Consider the following 18,346-nt stretch of genomic DNA (forward strand, 5'->3'; position numbering starts at 1 on the left):
ATCAAAGGTGTCCAAGAATTGAATGAGCTTTTGTAAGCGCGCTCCTTCCCAAAGTATCAGACATTTGTGGGTGATTGGATCTTTTAGAAATCTTCAGTATTGGCAGTAGACTGCACCATGTAAACAGCGGGTATGCCGCCATTAAAACAATGCAGTATGGGGACTTTTCTTGGGTCTGTGTAAATGGGGGCCGGCGCGGCCCATCAGTGGCGGCGCGGCCCATCAGTGGCGGCGCGGCCCATCAGTGGCGGCGCGGCCCATCAGTGGCGGCGCGGCCCATCAGTGGCGGCGCGGCCCATCAGTGGCGGCGCGGCCCATCAGTGGCGGCGCGGCCCATCAGTGGCGGCGCGGCCCATCAGTGGCGGCGCGGCCCATCAGTGGCGGCGCGGCCCATCAGTGGCGGCGCGGCCCATCAGTGGCGGCGCGGCCCATCAGTGGCGGCGCGGCCGATGGTCACTTGTTAATGGGCTGAAATCGTCCCATCTAAATGGACCTTTATGTATGAATGATATATAGATGGTGGTAGAAATAATTTGTGCGTTAAGGTGAGACCAGAGCCCTGGGCTGGCAGTAGCCGCCCTGCACTCTCCTTTGTGGGTGACTCAGGCAGCACGCCCTGTGAAGTCACCGCAGTCTCTGGTACACGGCGTATTGCGTCACTTCTGCAGACTTCACCGCATGCTTTATAGGACAATGCTTGTGAAACCCAGTGCTAAGGCCAAAGGTGATGTCTCATCACAGCTGGGAGTTCTGGGTGGCTCCACATTTTTTGGGCCGTCCCGCTTTGTTCTACACCTTCTTTATGTCGGAGAAGTCTGTTTACGTGTCCAAGGTTCTCCATATATGACTTCCTCCCATTGAGTGGAATGTGTCTGTTGGCTGGATGACACGTCTGAGAGCGGTGTAGGGAGACCCCCGAGGGGCAGAGGAGTGAGCTCCCTCCAGAATGTCTGTCCTTGCTTGTCCTGGCATGCATGAACGTCTGTACTGCGCTCCCCACCCTGGTCGTTTCTCCTTGGTCGCCCTGTGCTGGATTTGCAGGTTTCTCTCCTGCCGCATACTTTTATCCCGAGTCCCTCCTGGATTGGGGGAGGTGAATGAAAATTCCTCATAAATCTGCCCTGATAATCCAAAATATGCCGAGCTGCTTATCTCCTGCATTTCCTCCATTGCTCCCGCTATTCTAGTACCTGGCGAGGGATCCCACCATTAAGGGCAGATCTATCAATAATGTCAGTGACACAAGGCTTAGTGCAGTGTGGAAACCGTCAGTAGTTTGACCGATGTTTGGGCAATGATGATAGATGTGTGTAATAACAGCTATGCGGAGCCTGGCACCGCGCTGCTCCAGATCTGCTGTGTCCTTATATGAGGACATATATCTTGTCGCATCCCTGACATTGTCCCTATCGGGATCTATATGGGGACGCACTTTTGCCGGTAGGTGGATCTGCACCTTTGTGTTTGTCATTACAATGGCAGTTTGCGGGTTGCACACAGGTGTCCTGCCAGGTAAAGGTTAAACCCTGTGTAGGAGCGGACATTGGCCTCTCCCTCTACAGAAGCATTCAGGCTTGCTGAAGGGCAGGTCTCCTTCATACGTCACCTCAGAAGGAAGTGTCCCGGGAGCAGGGAGACCTGTCAGACGGGTGCACCTGGGCATACCTGATGACTTCTCATCAATGAGGTGAGCCATGCTGATTCACCGTCGGGCAGGACGCTCCCACTCCTTCCTTCAGGTTCTGGCAGCTGGAATGTGCGCAGATGTGACCACCAGGATTTCTACAACTGATTTATACCGACAGCCAGAGGCAAAATGGAACATGAAATTGTTCTCTTCGTTTTTTGTTTTTTTTAAGGGAATCTATCATCTCAACTCTGAGCAACATGATGTAGGTATAGAGACCCTGATTCCAGTTATATATCTTACTGGGCTGCTTGCTGTCACTTATCTAAAATCACTACTTCATAAGCTGCAGATATATCAGTTCTCTGAATGCCGAGCTCTGTATAAAGGTACTGTCACATTTAGCGACGCTGCAGCGATCTAGACAACAATCCCGATCGCTGCAGCGTCGCTGTGTGGTCGCTGGAGAGCTGTCACACAGACCGCTCTCCAGCGACCAACTATACGAAGTCCCCTGGTAACCAGGGTAAACATCGGGTAACTAAGCGCAGGGCCACGCTTAGTAACCCGATGTTTACCCTGGTTACCAGCGTAAACATTAAAAAAAAAAAAAAACACTACATACTTACATTCTGGCGTCTATCCTCTCCGGCGCTGTGCTTCTCTGCACTAAGCGCCGGCCGGAAAGCAGAGCGGTGACGTCGCTGTGCTCTGCTTTCCGGCCGCTGCGCTTACACAGTGCAGAAGAAGCACAGCGCCGGAGAGGACAGACACGGAATGTAAGTATGTGGTGGTTTTGGTTTTTTTTTTACGTTTACGCTGGTAACCAGGGTAAACATCGGGTTACTAAGCGCGGCCCTGCGCTTAGTAACCCGATGTTTACCCTGGTTACCAGTGAAGACATCGCTGAATCGGCGTCACACACGCCGCTTCAGCGATGTCTGTGGGAGTCCAGCGACGAAATAAAGTTCTGGACTTCTAGCTCCGACCAACGATGTCACAGCAGGATCCAGATCGCTGCTGCGTGTCAAACTGAACGATATAGCTAGCCAGGACGCTGCAACGTCACGGATCGCTAGCGATATCATTCAGTGTGAAGGTACCTTAACTCTGCTCACACCACTGATTGGCAGCTTTGTGTACACTGTGCATAGGCAGCAAGCTGCCAATCAGTGGTGGGTGGAGGAGTTATATCAGGTAATGACAATAGAGGACTACATGGCGCAGGGTTTACTTGTCCTCTAGTGATAATCTCCTGCTGATGGAACTGATTTTATGAAAACTACAGCAAACAGCCTGGTCAGTGACGCATCCTTGGAATCAGCGTCTCTGTCTATATTACACCGCTCTCAGATTAGGTGTCAAAAACCTGGTGACTAATTCCCTTAAAATGAATCCATAGAAGCCTATGAGCAAAAAAAGGCCCTGACAATCCGCTTGTGAAGCACGATATGATAAAAAATAATGCAGACTAAATTTCTTAGACTCTGCCTAACTCCTATTACAGGGGCTTTCAGTCCCGCTGCACATTTTTTAACGGGTAACTAATACTTGGCGACTGCTTTGTGTTCCTGGCCGACACTTCGGGCGCAGAGACCCAGTACTTGTTCTCTCCCCAATAAAAGCAGAACATGTATTTGCGAATAGGGCCGTACTCCTTTTATTTTACTCCATAACTGGTTTCTAAAAATATTGGAATTTGTTTTACATAAAAATACAGACGTGTATTATTATTATTATTATTACTACGCCTTGGGGGGGGGCGCCTGGATGCTGATAATTCATACATCCCGCGTGCTGCGCGGAGTCTCCGCTGCTGTTCCTAGTGTCTGTTGTCTGCACCACTGACGTGTCAGCAGCACTGCAGCCAATCAGTGATGTCGGCAGCTTGTGCTGTCTACTCCAGCACCTCACTTATGGGCTGCAGCGCTGTCGATATGATCGCATCAGGCACTGGGGGGAACATTAGCGAACACTCTGTGCTGGACCTGGGGAGGGTGAGTAATCAGGGTGTTATTGTTTTTTAAATCAAACTTGAGGGCAACGTTTTCTGAAACCAGAAAACTCATTTTAAGAGGCTGTCATTATATTGATGACTTATCACACCAATGGGGGTGCAAATCCCAATGCCCTCACTGATTAGCTGTTTGCCCCAGAGATAGCTGGATATAAGCATTACACTGCATTGCATATATGTAGCAGCCCCTGCCAGGTGCTGCAGATCGGCTCCTGTTCTCTTACATAGTGGGACATAGCCTAAGAGATATCATGTGCACACGTTCAGGATTTTCTGCAGAATTTTCCTGAACAAAACCGGACTTTTTCTGCAGGAAATCCGCATGCTTTTTTTCCCCGGAGCTTCCCAATGCATTAAATAGCGCGGAAAACGTGAAAAATCCGCAAAATTAATGAACATGGTGCGTTTTTTTTTTTTGCAGAGAAAAACATCATGTGCACAAAAATTGCAGAATGCATTAAAAATAATGGGATCCTTATCTATGCGTTTTTTAAGCGTTTTCCCGCAGAAAACGGCCGAAAAAAACACGAAAAATCCTGAACGTGTGCACATAGCCTTACGGTGCAGAAGATTTGTAATTGTATCTCCGCACATTGTGTCCGAGCTTCTAACAAGAGATTTAGAGCATTTAGCGACTCCTTAAGCCATATGATTCCTAGAAAGCGACCTGCTGGCGTCTGTAAGGAGTATTTTCTAGGCATGATCCGTGCAGAGGTCATAAGGCAGAGAGGGATGGGGAACTTCTACCATCACCTGTCCTGAATGCTGGTTCCTGTGCTGCCTTTCATTGTTTTCCTGCCTGTGATGATGAGATAACTGCTGAAAAGTCATCTCTTCAAAACAGGAAATATCAGCCCAATGTTCTGTTTAGACTAGAAAAGCAAAAAAAAACACATTACCTTTAGGAATTTAGCTCAGGAACTGAATGTGAATAATGTCTTCTACCTCTACGCCGTTGACATATGGGCGTTAGATATTGGTGACATGTTTTCTTCTTTTCTCTACAGTGGTGCTGATCGGAGATTCTGGAGTTGGCAAAAGTAACCTGCTGTCTCGATTCACCCGCAATGAGTTTAACTTAGAGAGTAAAAGTACCATCGGGGTGGAGTTCGCCACAAGAAGCATCCAAGTGGACGGGAAAACAATAAAAGCTCAAATCTGGGACACGGCTGGACAGGAGCGATACCGCGCCATCACCTCTGCGTGAGTCATCCATATGTTCTAGTGGAGGGAAGGTTGCTTATGCATTAGAAACCGTAGGGAATCTGTCACCCCAAAAATGGCCTATAAACTAAAGGTACCTTCACACTGAACGATATCGCTAGCGATTCGTGACGTTGCAGCGTCCTGGCTAGCGATATCGTTCAGTTTGACACGCAGCAGCGATCAGGATCCTGCTGTGATATCGTTGGTCGCTGCAGAAAGTCCAGAACTTTATTTCGTCGCTGGACTCCCTGCAGACATCGCTGAATCGGCGTGTGTGACGCCGATTCAGCGATGTCTTCGCTGGTAAACATCGGGTTACTAAGCGCAGGGCCGCGCTTAGTAACCCGATGTTTACCCTGGTTACCAGCGTAAAAGTAAAAATAAACCAAACACTACATACTTACCTTCCGCTGTCTGTCCCTCGCTGTACTTCTCTGCAGTGTGAGCGCCGGCCAGCCGGAAAGCAGAGCACAGCGGTGACGTCATCGCTCCGCTTTCCGGCCGCTGTGCTTACACAGTGCAGGAAAGCACAGCGCCGGGGGACAGACATCAGAAGGTAAGTATGTACTGTTTTTTTTTTTTTTTTTTTTTTTTTTTACTTTTACGCTGGTAACCAGGGTAAACATCGGGTTACTAAGCGCGGCCCTGCGCTTAACCCAATGTTTACCCTGGTTACCGGCATCGTTGGTCGCTGGAGAGCTGTCTGACAGCTCTCCAGCAACCAAACAGCGACGCTGCAGCGTCGTTTAGTGTGAAGGTACCTTAAGGCCACCGGCATCAGGGGCTTATGTACAGCATTCTGATGTAACCTGCAAGATAAGAAAAACAGGTTATATTATACTCACCCAGGGGCGGTCCCGCTGCGGTCTGGTCCGATGGGCCTCGCGTTCCTGGTTCTAGAATGCTGTAGATAAGCTCCTGATGGCAGTGGCCGCATCTTATAGGCGAAAATTGGGGTGACAGATTCCCTTAAGACTTGTCCCCATCATACTAGTGGAAATTCATGTTGTACATGGGAAGTCTCCATGACTGTGCATAGACTTCAATGGAAGCCATCCTTTTATTGCCGCTGAACGCTGGGGTTTGCACTGGATGGCATCAGCCGGGTTTGGAAGAAACTGCTGCCCTAAAAAGTGTCGCCCCGATGAGTGTTGCTCCTGCACCATTATAGACTCATTTTCACAGATTTGCATCCTGTAACTTTTATGTTCTCCTTTATCCATGTCTGACATGTTATCTTCTCCCTATAGGTATTATCGAGGAGCAGTCGGTGCTTTGCTGGTCTATGATATTGCCAAGCACCTCACCTACGAGAATGTGGAAAGGTGGCTAAAGGAGCTGCGGGACCACGCAGACAACAACATAGTCATCATGCTGGTGGGCAACAAGAGCGACCTGCGTCACCTGAGAGCTGTGCCCACTGACGAAGCCCGTGCTTTTGCAGGTCATTATTGTTATATGGTTATGCCACTGTGTTTCTAAGATATCAGGAGATAAACAGATGTGGGGAGTTATAGTCAGGGTCCTGTATGTAGCCATGTAATGATCATTTATATTTCCAGGCTTACCACCTCTGCTTAGGAAATACTATATAACTCCCTCTCCTACAGAGAGTATAGGGTCCATTGACGTCACGTTCTGCATCTAATACTGAACAGCCCTTGCAGTACATTTTGTATGTCCCATGTCCGCAGAGCACGGGAGCTTCTTAAATAATTACACAACATAGCTTCCATTTTGCATAGCATATTTATAGGCTCAGGATCTGCGCTCAGTGCCTCCATGTAAATCAGGCATACAGAACACTGCATTTTATGCATGTCATGTGGTTTCACTTACTTTTTGACATACGTCGTGTTACTCAGATTTTTTTTTTTTCCCAACAGAAGATCTTTGTACAAGACTATAGGGAATGTAAATCCCAGCCATTTACAAACCTCCTTTTAGTTCTTGAAGAGCACATTTAAAGTAAACCTGTCACCAGGTTTGGCTAATAAGAGATACGGCCATCACCTTTCAGGGCTGATATACAGCATTCTATAATGCTGTATATAAGCCCCCAACCTGACCTGTAAGAGAGGAAAAAGACCTTTTTATTATACTCACCTGTGGGGTGGTCCGGTCCGAGGGGTGTCTCTGGTTAGGGCAGAGACGTACACCTGCGCAGTAGCACAGTGCCAGGGAGACACGATGGATGACGTAGGGAGGCATCATTCACACAAAGCAAGAAGGAGGAGGTGCCGGACTAAAGGTACCTTCAAACTGACCAACTTCACAACGCTATCGCTCGTTGCAGCGTCCTGGATAGCGATATCGTTGTGTTTGACATGCAGCAGCGATCTGGATCCTGCTGTGACATCGTTGGTCGGAGCAGAAAGTCCAGAACTTTATTTCGTCGCTGGATCTCCCGCAGACATCGCTGAATCGGCGTGTATGACGCCGATTCAGCGATGTCTTCACTGGTAACCAGGGTAAACATCAGGTTACTAAGCGCAGGGCTGCGCTTAGTAACCCGATGTTTACCCTGGTTACCAGTGTAAATGTAAAAAAAAAAAACACTTCATACTTACATTCCGGTGTCTGTCGCGTCCCTTGGCGTTCTGCTTCCCTGCACTGTCAGCGCCGGCCGACCGTAAAGCAGATTACAGTGGTGACGTCACCGCTGTGCTTTACGGCCGGCCGGAGCTCACAGTCAGTGCAGGAAAGCACAGCGACGGGGGACAGACACCGGAATGTAATTATGTAGTGTGTTTTTTTTTTTTTTTTTTACATTATCACTGGTAACAAGGGTAAACATCGGGTTACTAAGCGCGGCCCTGCGCTTAGTAACCCGATGTTTACCCTGGTTACCAGGGGACTTCGCATAGTTGGTCGCTGGAGAGCTGTCTGTGTGACAGCTCTCCAGCGACCACACAGCGACGCTGCAGCAATCGGGATCGTTGTCTAGATCACTGCAGCGTCGCTAAATGTGACGTTACCTTTAGACCAGCGACAACCCCTCAGACCGGACCGCCCCACAGGTGAGTATATTTTTCTTGTCTTATAGGTCGGGTTGGGGGCAGATATACAGCATTATATAATGTTGTATATCGGCCCTGAAATGTGGTGTTGCCTCATATCGGCCAAACCTGGTGACCGGTTCGCTTTAAGCTCCGTATTACAGTATATATGTGTAGTTATATCTGTTCTGAAGAAAAATGATAAGGGGAACTTTAAAGTGGTTATCCGGTGATCATTTATAATCTGTCCATGAGGGTGACAGCCTTTAGATCATTGGGGGTCGGACCTCTAGGACGTGCACTGATCAGTAGAATGGGGTATTTTTATCGCCATTAAATTGAAGCGCCAGTGCACATGTCCGACTGCTTCTCCATTCATCCTCTAGGTGATTGCCCAGCACAGCACTCAAATTTTCCCAGCAGACTCCTAGAGAATGAATGCAGCAGCGGTCGAGCATTATCTTATGTGACAACCACTTTATTTACCCTCTCTAGATCCTCCGTTGCAGTATACATTTTAAGGCCGCCGTCACACATGCGAGTTTTACGGACGTAAGAGCGCAGAATCTACGTCCGTAAAACTCGCAAAAAATACGGCACAATTATTCTCTATGCCCCTGCTCCTATTTGCCGTATTTTACTGATCAGTATTATACGGCTTTCTACGGCCGTACAAAATCGCAGCATGCTGCGTTTGTCACCGTACTGCGCAAGAAATACGCCAATGAAAGTCTATGGAAGCGTGAAAAATACGGATTACACACGGACAAGCAGTGTGACTTGCGAGAAATACGCAGCGCTGTTAGAGAGAAAAGCCGGTAATTCAGTGCGGTGTACAGTAAAATCACACTGACAGCTTACAGTAGAATAGGTAGAATAAATGTGTACACATAGAATAGGTATATATATATATATATGTCAGTGAGACACATATATGTATATATATTAATATTTATTCCAGCGCTAGACAGCTTGAAAGCCGGTAATTCAATTACCGGCTTTTTCCTTCTCCTTCCTAAAACCCGACATGATTTGAGACATGGTTTACATACAGTAAACCATGTCTTCTCTCCATTTTTTTTGCAGATTCCACACTACTAATGTCAGTAGTGTGTATCTGCAAAATTTGGCCGTTCTAGCTCTTAAAATAAAGGGTTAAATGGCGGAAAAAATTGGCGTGGGCTCCCGCGCAATTTTCTCCGCCAGAGTAGTAAAGCCAGTGACTGAGGGCAGATATTAATAGCCTGGAGAGGGTCCACGGTTATTGGCCCCCCCCCTGGCTAAAAATATCTGCCCCCAGCCACCCCAGAAAAGGCACATCTGGAAGATGCGCCTATTCTGGCACTTGGCCACTCTCTTCCCATTCCCGTGTAGCGGTGGGATATGGGGTAATGAAGGGTTAATGCCACCTTGCTATTGTAAGGTGACATTAAGCCTAATTAATAATGGAGAGGCGTCAATTATGACACCTATCCATTATTAATCCAATACTAGTAAAGGGTTAAATAAAACACAAACACATTTTTTAAAATTATTTTAATGAAATAAAAACAATGGTTGTTGCAGTATTTTATTCAACGCCCAATCCAGTCACTGAAGACCCTCGTTCTGTGAGTAAAAAAACATAATAAACCAACAATATACTTACCCTCCGCAGATCTGTAACGTCCAACGATGTAAATCCTTCTGAAGGGGTTAAAACATTTTGCAGCAAGGAGCTGTGCTAATGCAGGCTGCTCCTCGCTGCAAAACCCCAGGGAATGAGGCTAAAAATAGATCAATGATCTATATTTAGCTTCATTTGCGGTGAGGCGCCCTCTGCTGGCTGTTCATAGATCGTGGGAAATTACCTAGAAAGCCAGGGAGCTTTCTAGGTAATTTCCCACGATCTATGAACAGCCAGCAGAGGGCGCCTCACCGCAAATGAAGCTAAATATAGATCATTGATCTATTTTTAGCCTCATTCCCTGGGGTTTTGCAGCGAGGAGCAGCCTGCATTAGCACAGCTCCTTGCTGCAAAATGTTTTAACCCCTTCAGAAGGATTTACATCGTTGGACGTTACAGATCTGCGGAGGGTAAGTATATTGTTGGTTTATTATGTTTTTTTACTCACAGAACGAGGGTCTTCAGTGACTGGATTGGGCGTTGAATAAAATACTGCAACAACCATTGTTTTTATTTCATTAAAATAATTTTAAAAAATGTGTTTGTGTTTTATTTAACCCTTTACTAGTATTGGATTAATAATGGATAGGTGTCATAATTGACGCCTCTCCATTATTAATTAGGCTTAATGTCACCTTACAATAGCAAGGTGGCATTAACCCTTCATTACCCCATATCCCACCGCTACACGGGAATGGGAAGAGAGTGGCCAAGTGCCAGAATAGGCGCATCTTCCAGATGTGCCTTTTCTGGGGTGGCTGGGGGCAGATATTTTTAGCCAGGGGGGGGCCAATAACCGTGGACCCTCTCCAGGCTATTAATATGTGCCCTCAGTCACTGGCTTTACTACTCTGGCGGAGAAAATTGCGCGGGAGCCCACGCCAATTTTTTCCGCCATTTAACCCTTTATTTTAAGAGCTAGAACGGCCAAATTTTGCAGATACACACTACTGACATTAGTAGTGTGGAATCTGCAAAAAAAATGGAGAGAAGACATGGTTTACTGTATGTAAACCATGTCTCAAATCATGTCGGGTTTTAGGAAGGAGAAGGAAAAAGCCGGTAATTGAATTACCGGCTTTCAAGCTGTCTAGCGCTGGAATAAATATTAATATATATACATATATGTGTCTCACTGACATATATATATATATATATATATATATATATATATATATATATATATATATATATATATATATACCTATTCTATGTGTACACATTTATTCTACCTATTCTACTGTAAGCTGTCAGTGTGATTTTACTGTACACCGCACTGAATTACCGGCTTTTCTCTCTAATATATGTCTACTGATATATATATATATATATATATATATATATATATATATATATATATATATATATATATATATATATATATATATATATATATATATATATATATATATATATATATATATATATATATATAGACAGTATATATATATTTTCTTTTCTTTTTGGGACACATGGATCACTTCTATAGCGGTATGTTGGTTTTGCTAGCCTGCGAGAAAACCACGCAGTACGGATGCCATACGGATTACATACGGAGGATGCCATGCGCAAAAAACGCTGACACACCCTGCCTACGGAGGAGCTACGGACCACTTTTTTCGGGACTTTTCAGCGTATTACGGCCGTAATATACGGACCGTATTGTTTTACGCTGTGTGTGACGCCGGCCTAATTGTCAGTTTTGCAGGCTTCAGAGCTGAACTCTTCCACCATTGCTTTCTGGTGCAGTGTCTGTACAAAAACCCATCCTATTTACCTTTTGATAAAAGTCACTAAATAGTTACCTGATACAGGAAACCTAAACTAGCCCACTGCATTATGGGAACTTCGCTGGACTGCTGTGATGTCTGACAAAGGTGACCATTGTTAATGACAACCAGCAGAATTCTGATTGCAGCTCTGTAGCCTAAAGGTACTGTCACATTAAGCGACGCTGCAGCGATATAGACAACGATGCCGATCGCTGCAGCGTCGCTGTTTAGGTCGCTAGGAGACGTCAAACACTGTAACAGCAGAACGATGCAGGAGCGATCCAGTGACGCACTTATCGTTCTCGCTGGTTGTTCGCTCCATGGAAAAACATTGCAGGCATCGTTGCTTTTGCTGTCAAACATGACGATGCACGCCGACCTGACGACCAAATAAAGTTCCGGACTTTCAGCGACAACCAGCGATGGCACAGCAGGATCCTGATCGCTGCTCCGTGTCAAACACAACGAGATCGCTATCCAGGACGCTTCAACATCACGGATCGTTGTCGTTCTCGTTGGTAAGTTGCTTAATGTGACGGTACCTTTACAGTTAACACAAAGTAATTTGCAAGTGAAAGGGAAATTGTCGGCTTGGAAATGCAGTGCAATCTGCCAGCGGGATGCTATAGAGCAGGAGAAGCTGAACAGAGTGATCATATAGTTTTGTGGGGAAAAACTCAGTGTAAGGGTGCGATCAGCTGGCCGTATAAATCGGACCACAATGCACGGACTGGCCGGCGGCTCTTCCGACCCGAGCTTGACAGTTTCATGTATTTCTATGCAGCTGTCATGCTGGGATCGGGAGAGCTGCCGGCCAGTCCGTGCACTGCACCCTAAATTGTATAAAATGTAATGACATCCCTACTATTTCTGTGCAGTATGGCGGTGCTAATCGGTGATTGACGGCTATCTCTACATGTATTCGAACACAGGGAAAGCAGACAGTCACTGATTAGCCCACTGGATATAATCAAGCTGTTCATCTCCTCCTGCACTATAGCATGCTACTGGCAGATTGCGTTGAATTTCCCTTTCAAGAGTAATTTCCATTTTATAAAGTGATATGTCCCTTGGATAGGCCATGACTTCATGATCGGCGTAAATGTGACCTTCTAAATCCCAACCCAGCGGATGAAGAGGCTGCACCACTAATTCAGTCCTGTGACACCCCGCCTCTCCCCCCTTACGTTTTTTTTTTCTGGCACAGCATCCCCCTGTGCAGAACAACTGAAATATGGCAGTATTAATGTGGATTGCATTGGCTGTAGTTCTTGTGGCTGGGATTGACATTGTCAGGAAAAACCTGATAGCATAAAGCATTCTCCGGATCGGTGTGAGTCCCATATTTCGGCTCCCCACCAATATTAAAGTGATGGTATATGTCGTAGTTGGCTCTGCTGCAGATTCTGGCACTGTTGGAAATGTGAGGCCTGCAGCCGTATTTTTCCCAGCAGGACATCAGTCTCAAAAATCTCCAGAAGTCTAGTGTCTGTCAACTTCTAGAAGTATTAATTATGCAACAGGAGCGGCACTGCAGAATGGTTTGTGCAACTGGAGCCAAACTTACAATAGAAAAACTCATATTTTTTTATCCTATAAAATATTGTGGCTTTAGGTCTTTAGACTTGTTTTGTATGTGAAAGCCAATATTCCCCTAAAGGTACCTTCACACTCAGCGACGCTGCAGCGATACCGACAACGATGTCGATCGCTGCAGCGTCGCTGTTTGGTCGCTGGAGCGCTGTCACACAGACAGCTCTCCAGCGACCAACGATGCCGGTAACCAGGGTAAACATCGGGTTACTAAGCGCAGGGCCGCGCTTAGTAACCCGATGTTTACCCTGGTTACCATCGTAAAAGTCAAAAAAACAAACGCTACATACTTACCTTCCGCTGTCTATCCCCGGCACTGTGCTTTCCTGCACTGACTGTGAGCACAGCGGCCGGAAAGCAGAGCGGTGACGTCACCGCTGTGCTTTCCGGCTGGCCGGCGCTCGCAGCCAGTGCAGGAAAGCACAGTGCCGGGGATAGACAGCGGAAGGTAAGTATGTAGTGTTTGTTTTTTTTTTACTTTTACGATGGTAACCAGGGTAAACATCGGGTTACTAAGCGCGGCCCTGCGCTTAGTAACCCGATGTTTACCCTGGTTACCAGTGAAGACATCGCTGAATCGGCGTCACACACGCCGATCCAGCGATGTCTGCAGGGAGTCCAGCGACGAAATAAAGTGCTGGACTTTCTGCAGCGACCAACGACATCACAGCAGGATCCTGATCGCTGCTGCCTGTCAAACTGAACGATATCGCTAGCCAGGACGCTGCAACGTCACGGATCGCTAGCGATATCGTTCAGTGTGAAGGTACCTTTACTGCTGGTATAAGAATGGTAGGAGCAAGTAGTGTCTCTAAAATGTCAGTTCTATATGTATTAGCAGGGCGGTGCCATCTGCAGATACTTTCCCTGTAAGTCTTCATTTCCGCACTTACTAGTGATCACTACCAGGTGCCGTCAGTTGGTGCAGAGCAGGTCACGTTAGCGCACAGATCTCAGCAGTTAGCCGTCTGAGTCACCTTACAGGATGTTGCTGTGTTCTGCAGAAAGCTGAGAATGTCCATAAGATACTGAGCACCGGTGCCAGGAGAACGCCGGCATTCCACCGGTGCCAGGAGAACGCCGGCATTCCACCGGTGCCAGGAGAACGCCGGCATTCCACCGGTGCCAGGAGAACGCCGGCATTCCACCGGTGCCAGGAGAACGCCGGCATTCCACCGGTGCCAGGAGAACGCCGGCATTCCACCGGTGCCAGGAGAACGCCGGCATTCCACCGGTGCCAGGAGAACGCCGGCATTCCACCGGTGCCAGGAGAACGCCGGCATTCCACCGGTGCCAGGAGAACGCCGGCATTCCACCGGTGCCAGGAGAACGCCGGCATTCCACCGGTGCCAGGAGAACGCCGGCATTCCACCGGTGCCAGGAGAACGCCGGCATTCCACCGGTGCCAGGAGACTCCTCCCAATTAAAAGATCCCATAGGATAGGAAAATCTAGAGTCTGCTCAAAAAATCCTGGGAAACATCCACTTCTGCTCTCAGGTCTAATATGGGATAGAATGCAATCCGCAATTTTTGTGCACCTTGCCTTTTTTTCTGCTAAAAAAAAAATGCATCGTGGTAAAAAACGCAGCGTGTTCATTAATTTTGCCGATTTTTCGCGGATTTCCTGCTGTTTAACCCCTTAATCCTATATGATGTTCTATCCCGTCAAGGTGACCTGGGACTTAATTCCCAGTGACGAGATAGTACGTCATACGCGATCGACCGCGCTCACGGGGAGAGCGCGGCCGGGTGTCAGCTAACTATCGCAGCTGACATCCGGCACTATGTGTCAGGAGCGGTCATGGACCGCTCCCGGCACATTAACCCCTGGCACACCGCGATCAAACATGATCGCAGTGTGCCGGCGGTATAGGGAAGCATCGCGCAGGGAGGGGGCTCCCTGCGGGCTTCCCTGAGACCCTCAGTACAAGGCGATGTGCTCACCTTGTACCGAGTGTCTCCTCCCTGCAGGCCCCGGATCCAAAATGGCCGCAGGGCTACTTCCGGGTCCTGCAGGGAGTAATTCCGGGTCCAGAGCAGGCTCTGGTAACCCAGCAGCAGGGCACGCCAGATCGCTGATCTAACACAGTGCTCTGCAAAGTGTCAGATCAGCGATCTGTCACTATACAGTGATGTCCCCCTGGGACAAAGTAAAAAAAGTTAAAAAAAATTTTAGATGTGGAAAAAAAAAAAAAATTTTCCTAAATAAAGAAAAAAAAATAAAAAAAAATATAAATATATATATATATATATATATATATATATATATATATTGTTCCCATAAACACATTTCTTTATCTAAATAAAAAAAATAAAAGTACACATTTAGTATTTCCGCGTCCGTAACGACCCTAGCCATAAAACTGTCCCACTAGTTAACCCCTTCAGTGAACACCATAAAAAAGGGCAAAAAACGGTTTATCATACCACCGAACAAAAAGTGGAATAACACGCGATCAAAAAGACGGATATAAATAACCATGGTACCGCTGAAAACATCATCTTGTCCCACAAAAAAACGAGCCACCATACAGCATCATCAGCTAAAAAATAAAAAAGTTACAGTCCTCAGAATAAAGCGATGCAAAAATAATTATATTTTCTATAAAATAGTTTTTATCGTATAAAAAGCGCCAAAACAAAAAGATATAAATGAGGTATCGCTGTAAACGTACTGACCCGAAGAATTAAACTGCTTTATCCATTTTACCAAACGTGGAACGGTATAAACGCCCCCTCCCCTCTGGTTTTTGGTCATTCTGCCTCACAAAAATCGGAAAATTTAAAAAATGTATTTATTTCTATTTAACCATTAGGGCTAGGGTTGGGGTGAGGGTTAGGGTGAGGGTTAGGGCTAGGGTTAGGGCTAGGGTTAGGGCTAGGGTTGGGGCTAGGGTTGGGGCTAGGGTTAGGGTTTGGGCTAAAGTTAGGGTTTGGGCTAAAGTTAGGGTTTGGGCTAAAGTTAGGGTTTGGGCTAAAGTTAAGGTTTGGGCTAAAGTTAGGGTTTGGGCGGAAGTTAGGGTTGGGGCTAAAGTTAGGGGTGTGTCAGGGTTAGGGGTGTGGTTAGGGTTTCAGTTAGAATTGGGGGTTTCCACTGTTTAGGCACATCAGGGCTCTCCAAACGCGACATTGCGTCCGATCTCAATTCCAGCCAATTCTGCGTTGAAAAAGTAAAACAATGGCCCTTCCCTTCCGAGCTCTCCCGTGCGCCCAAACGGGTTTACCCCAACATATGGGGTATCAGCATACTCAGGACAAATTGGACAACAACTATTGAGGTCCAATTTCTCTTGTTATCCTTGGGAAAATAAACATTTGGGGGGCTAAAAAAATTTTGTGAAAAAAAAAAAAATAAAAATAAATAATTTTATTTTCACGGCTCTGCATTATAAACTGTAGTGAAACACTTGGGTGTTCAAAGCTGTCAAAACACAGCTAGATAAGTTCCTTAGGGGGTCTACTTTCCAAAATGGTGTCACTTGTGGGGGGTTTCAATGTTTAGGCCCATCAGGGGCTCTCCAAACGTGACATGGCGTCCCATCTCAATTCCAGTCAATTTTGCATTGAAAAGTCAAATGGCGCTCCTTCCCTTCCGAGCTCTGCCATGCGCCCAAACAGTGGTTTACCCCCACATGTGGGGTATCGGCGTATTCAGAACAAATGGCACAACAACTTTTTGGGTCCAATTTCTTCTCTTACCCTTGGGAAAATAAAACAAATTGGAGCTGAAGTAAATTTTTTGTGAAAAAAAAAAAAGTTAAATGTTAATTTTTTTAAAAACATTCCAAAAATTCCTGTAAAACACCTGAAGGGTTAGTAAACTTATTGAATGTGGTTTTGAGCACCTTGAGGGGTACAGTTTTTAGAATGGTGTCACACTTGGTTGTTTTCTATAATCTAGACCCCTCAAAATGACTTCAAATGCGATGTGATCCCTAAAAAATATTGTTGTTGTAAAAATGAGAAATTGCTGGTCAACTTTTAACCCTTATAACTCCCTAACCAAAATTTTTTGGTTCCAAAATTTTGCTGATTTAAAGTAGACATGTGGGAAATGTTACTTATTAATTATTTTACATGACATATCTCTGTGATTTAAGGGCATAAAAATTCAAAGTTGGAAAATTGCAAAATTTTCGCAAAATTTGTTTTTTTTTCACAAGTAAACGCAAGTTATATCGAAGAAATTTTACCACTATCATGAAGTACAATATGTCACGAGAAAACAGTGTCAGAATCGCTAATATCCGTTGAAGCGTTCCAGAGTTATAACCTCATAAAGGGACAGTGGTCAGAATTGTAAAAATTGGCCCGGTCATTAACGTGCAAACCACCCTTGGGGCTTAAGGGGTTAATGCATTGGGAAGCTCTGGGGAAAAAAACGCGAAAAATCTGCACAAAAAACGCGAAAAAACGCATGTGGATTTCCTGCAGAAAAAGTCCGGTTTTGTTCAGGAAATTTCTGCAAAGAATTCTGACGTGTGCACAAAGCCTAAGCGTTCCCTTTATTTTTTTTTTCAGCAGTGTATTTATGTTTTACTAGTATTCATAACTATAGAGGTAAAATAGAAGGTCAAATAGCTGTGATTTTTTTTTTTCTTTCCTCTGTGATCTCTCGTGATTTTCATTGGTAAGTGTCCAGAAACGCTTGGCAGAGAGTCAGACGTAGCAGCCGTGACCTAGGTATATAGTGAGCAGCAGTGTGGCTGGTACTGACCGCTCTCATAGATATGGCTGGCTGTGCTGACATTGCTGGTTCTCCCAGCCGTGCAAGTGATCGGGGGTCACCATTGTGACCCTTCGCATTCGGCATAAGGCAACGCAGTCTGTAAATGTGGGTTACCATATTGATGACTTTAGCCTCTGGTGAATGTGCTGCTTTCTATCAGTTTACATGATGGAGACTGCCAGCAATCAGTAATGTGTCGGCTGATGAGACATATTGGCAGAAAGTGCTGACGGCAGAGGAGGACACTTGTTCATCTCTCCCTTTTACATCCTCGGAGCTGGTGATTATTCACAGTACCAGTCCGGGTGGAGATGGAGAATGCCGGCTGCCGAGCTCCCTTCTCGTGTGTGTAGCCGGTTGGCTTATATATATATATATGTAACTAGATGGTGGCCCGATTCTAACGCATCGGGTATTCTAGAATATGCATGTCCACTTAGTATATTGCCCAGCCACGTAGTAGATTGCCCAGCCACGTAGTAGATTGCCCAGCACAGAGCCACGTAGTATAGAGACTTAAAAAAAAGTTGAAGTCCTGCTATACTCACCATCCGCCGCCTTTTCCGCTCCTCGCCACGCTCCCGGGACCGCTCCATTGCAAGCGGCAGCTTCCGGTCCCAGGGCTGGTGTGAGCAGGACCTATGATGACGTCGCGGTCACATGACCGTGACGTCACGGCAGGTCCTTGTCGCATACCAGCCCTGGGACCGGAAGCTGCCGCTTGCAATGGAGCGGT

At 46.3% G+C, this 18,346-nt stretch overlaps 1 protein-coding gene across 1 annotated transcript in view; it reads left to right on the plus strand.

Moving 5' to 3' along the window:
• Positions 1–18,346, plus strand: part of RAB11A (RAB11A, member RAS oncogene family) — a 54,098-nt gene that overhangs the window by 12,936 nt on the left and 22,816 nt on the right. Inside the window, exons 2-3 of the mRNA XM_069766377.1 lie at positions 4,652–4,847; positions 6,101–6,294. Of these exons, the coding sequence (XP_069622478.1) occupies positions 4,652–4,847; positions 6,101–6,294 (390 nt within the window). The remainder of the gene's footprint in view (positions 1–4,651; positions 4,848–6,100; positions 6,295–18,346) is intronic.

This window comes from Ranitomeya imitator, chromosome 4 (genome assembly GCF_032444005.1).
Source record: "Ranitomeya imitator isolate aRanImi1 chromosome 4, aRanImi1.pri, whole genome shotgun sequence".
Classification (NCBI taxonomy): Eukaryota; Metazoa; Chordata; class Amphibia; order Anura; family Dendrobatidae; genus Ranitomeya; species Ranitomeya imitator.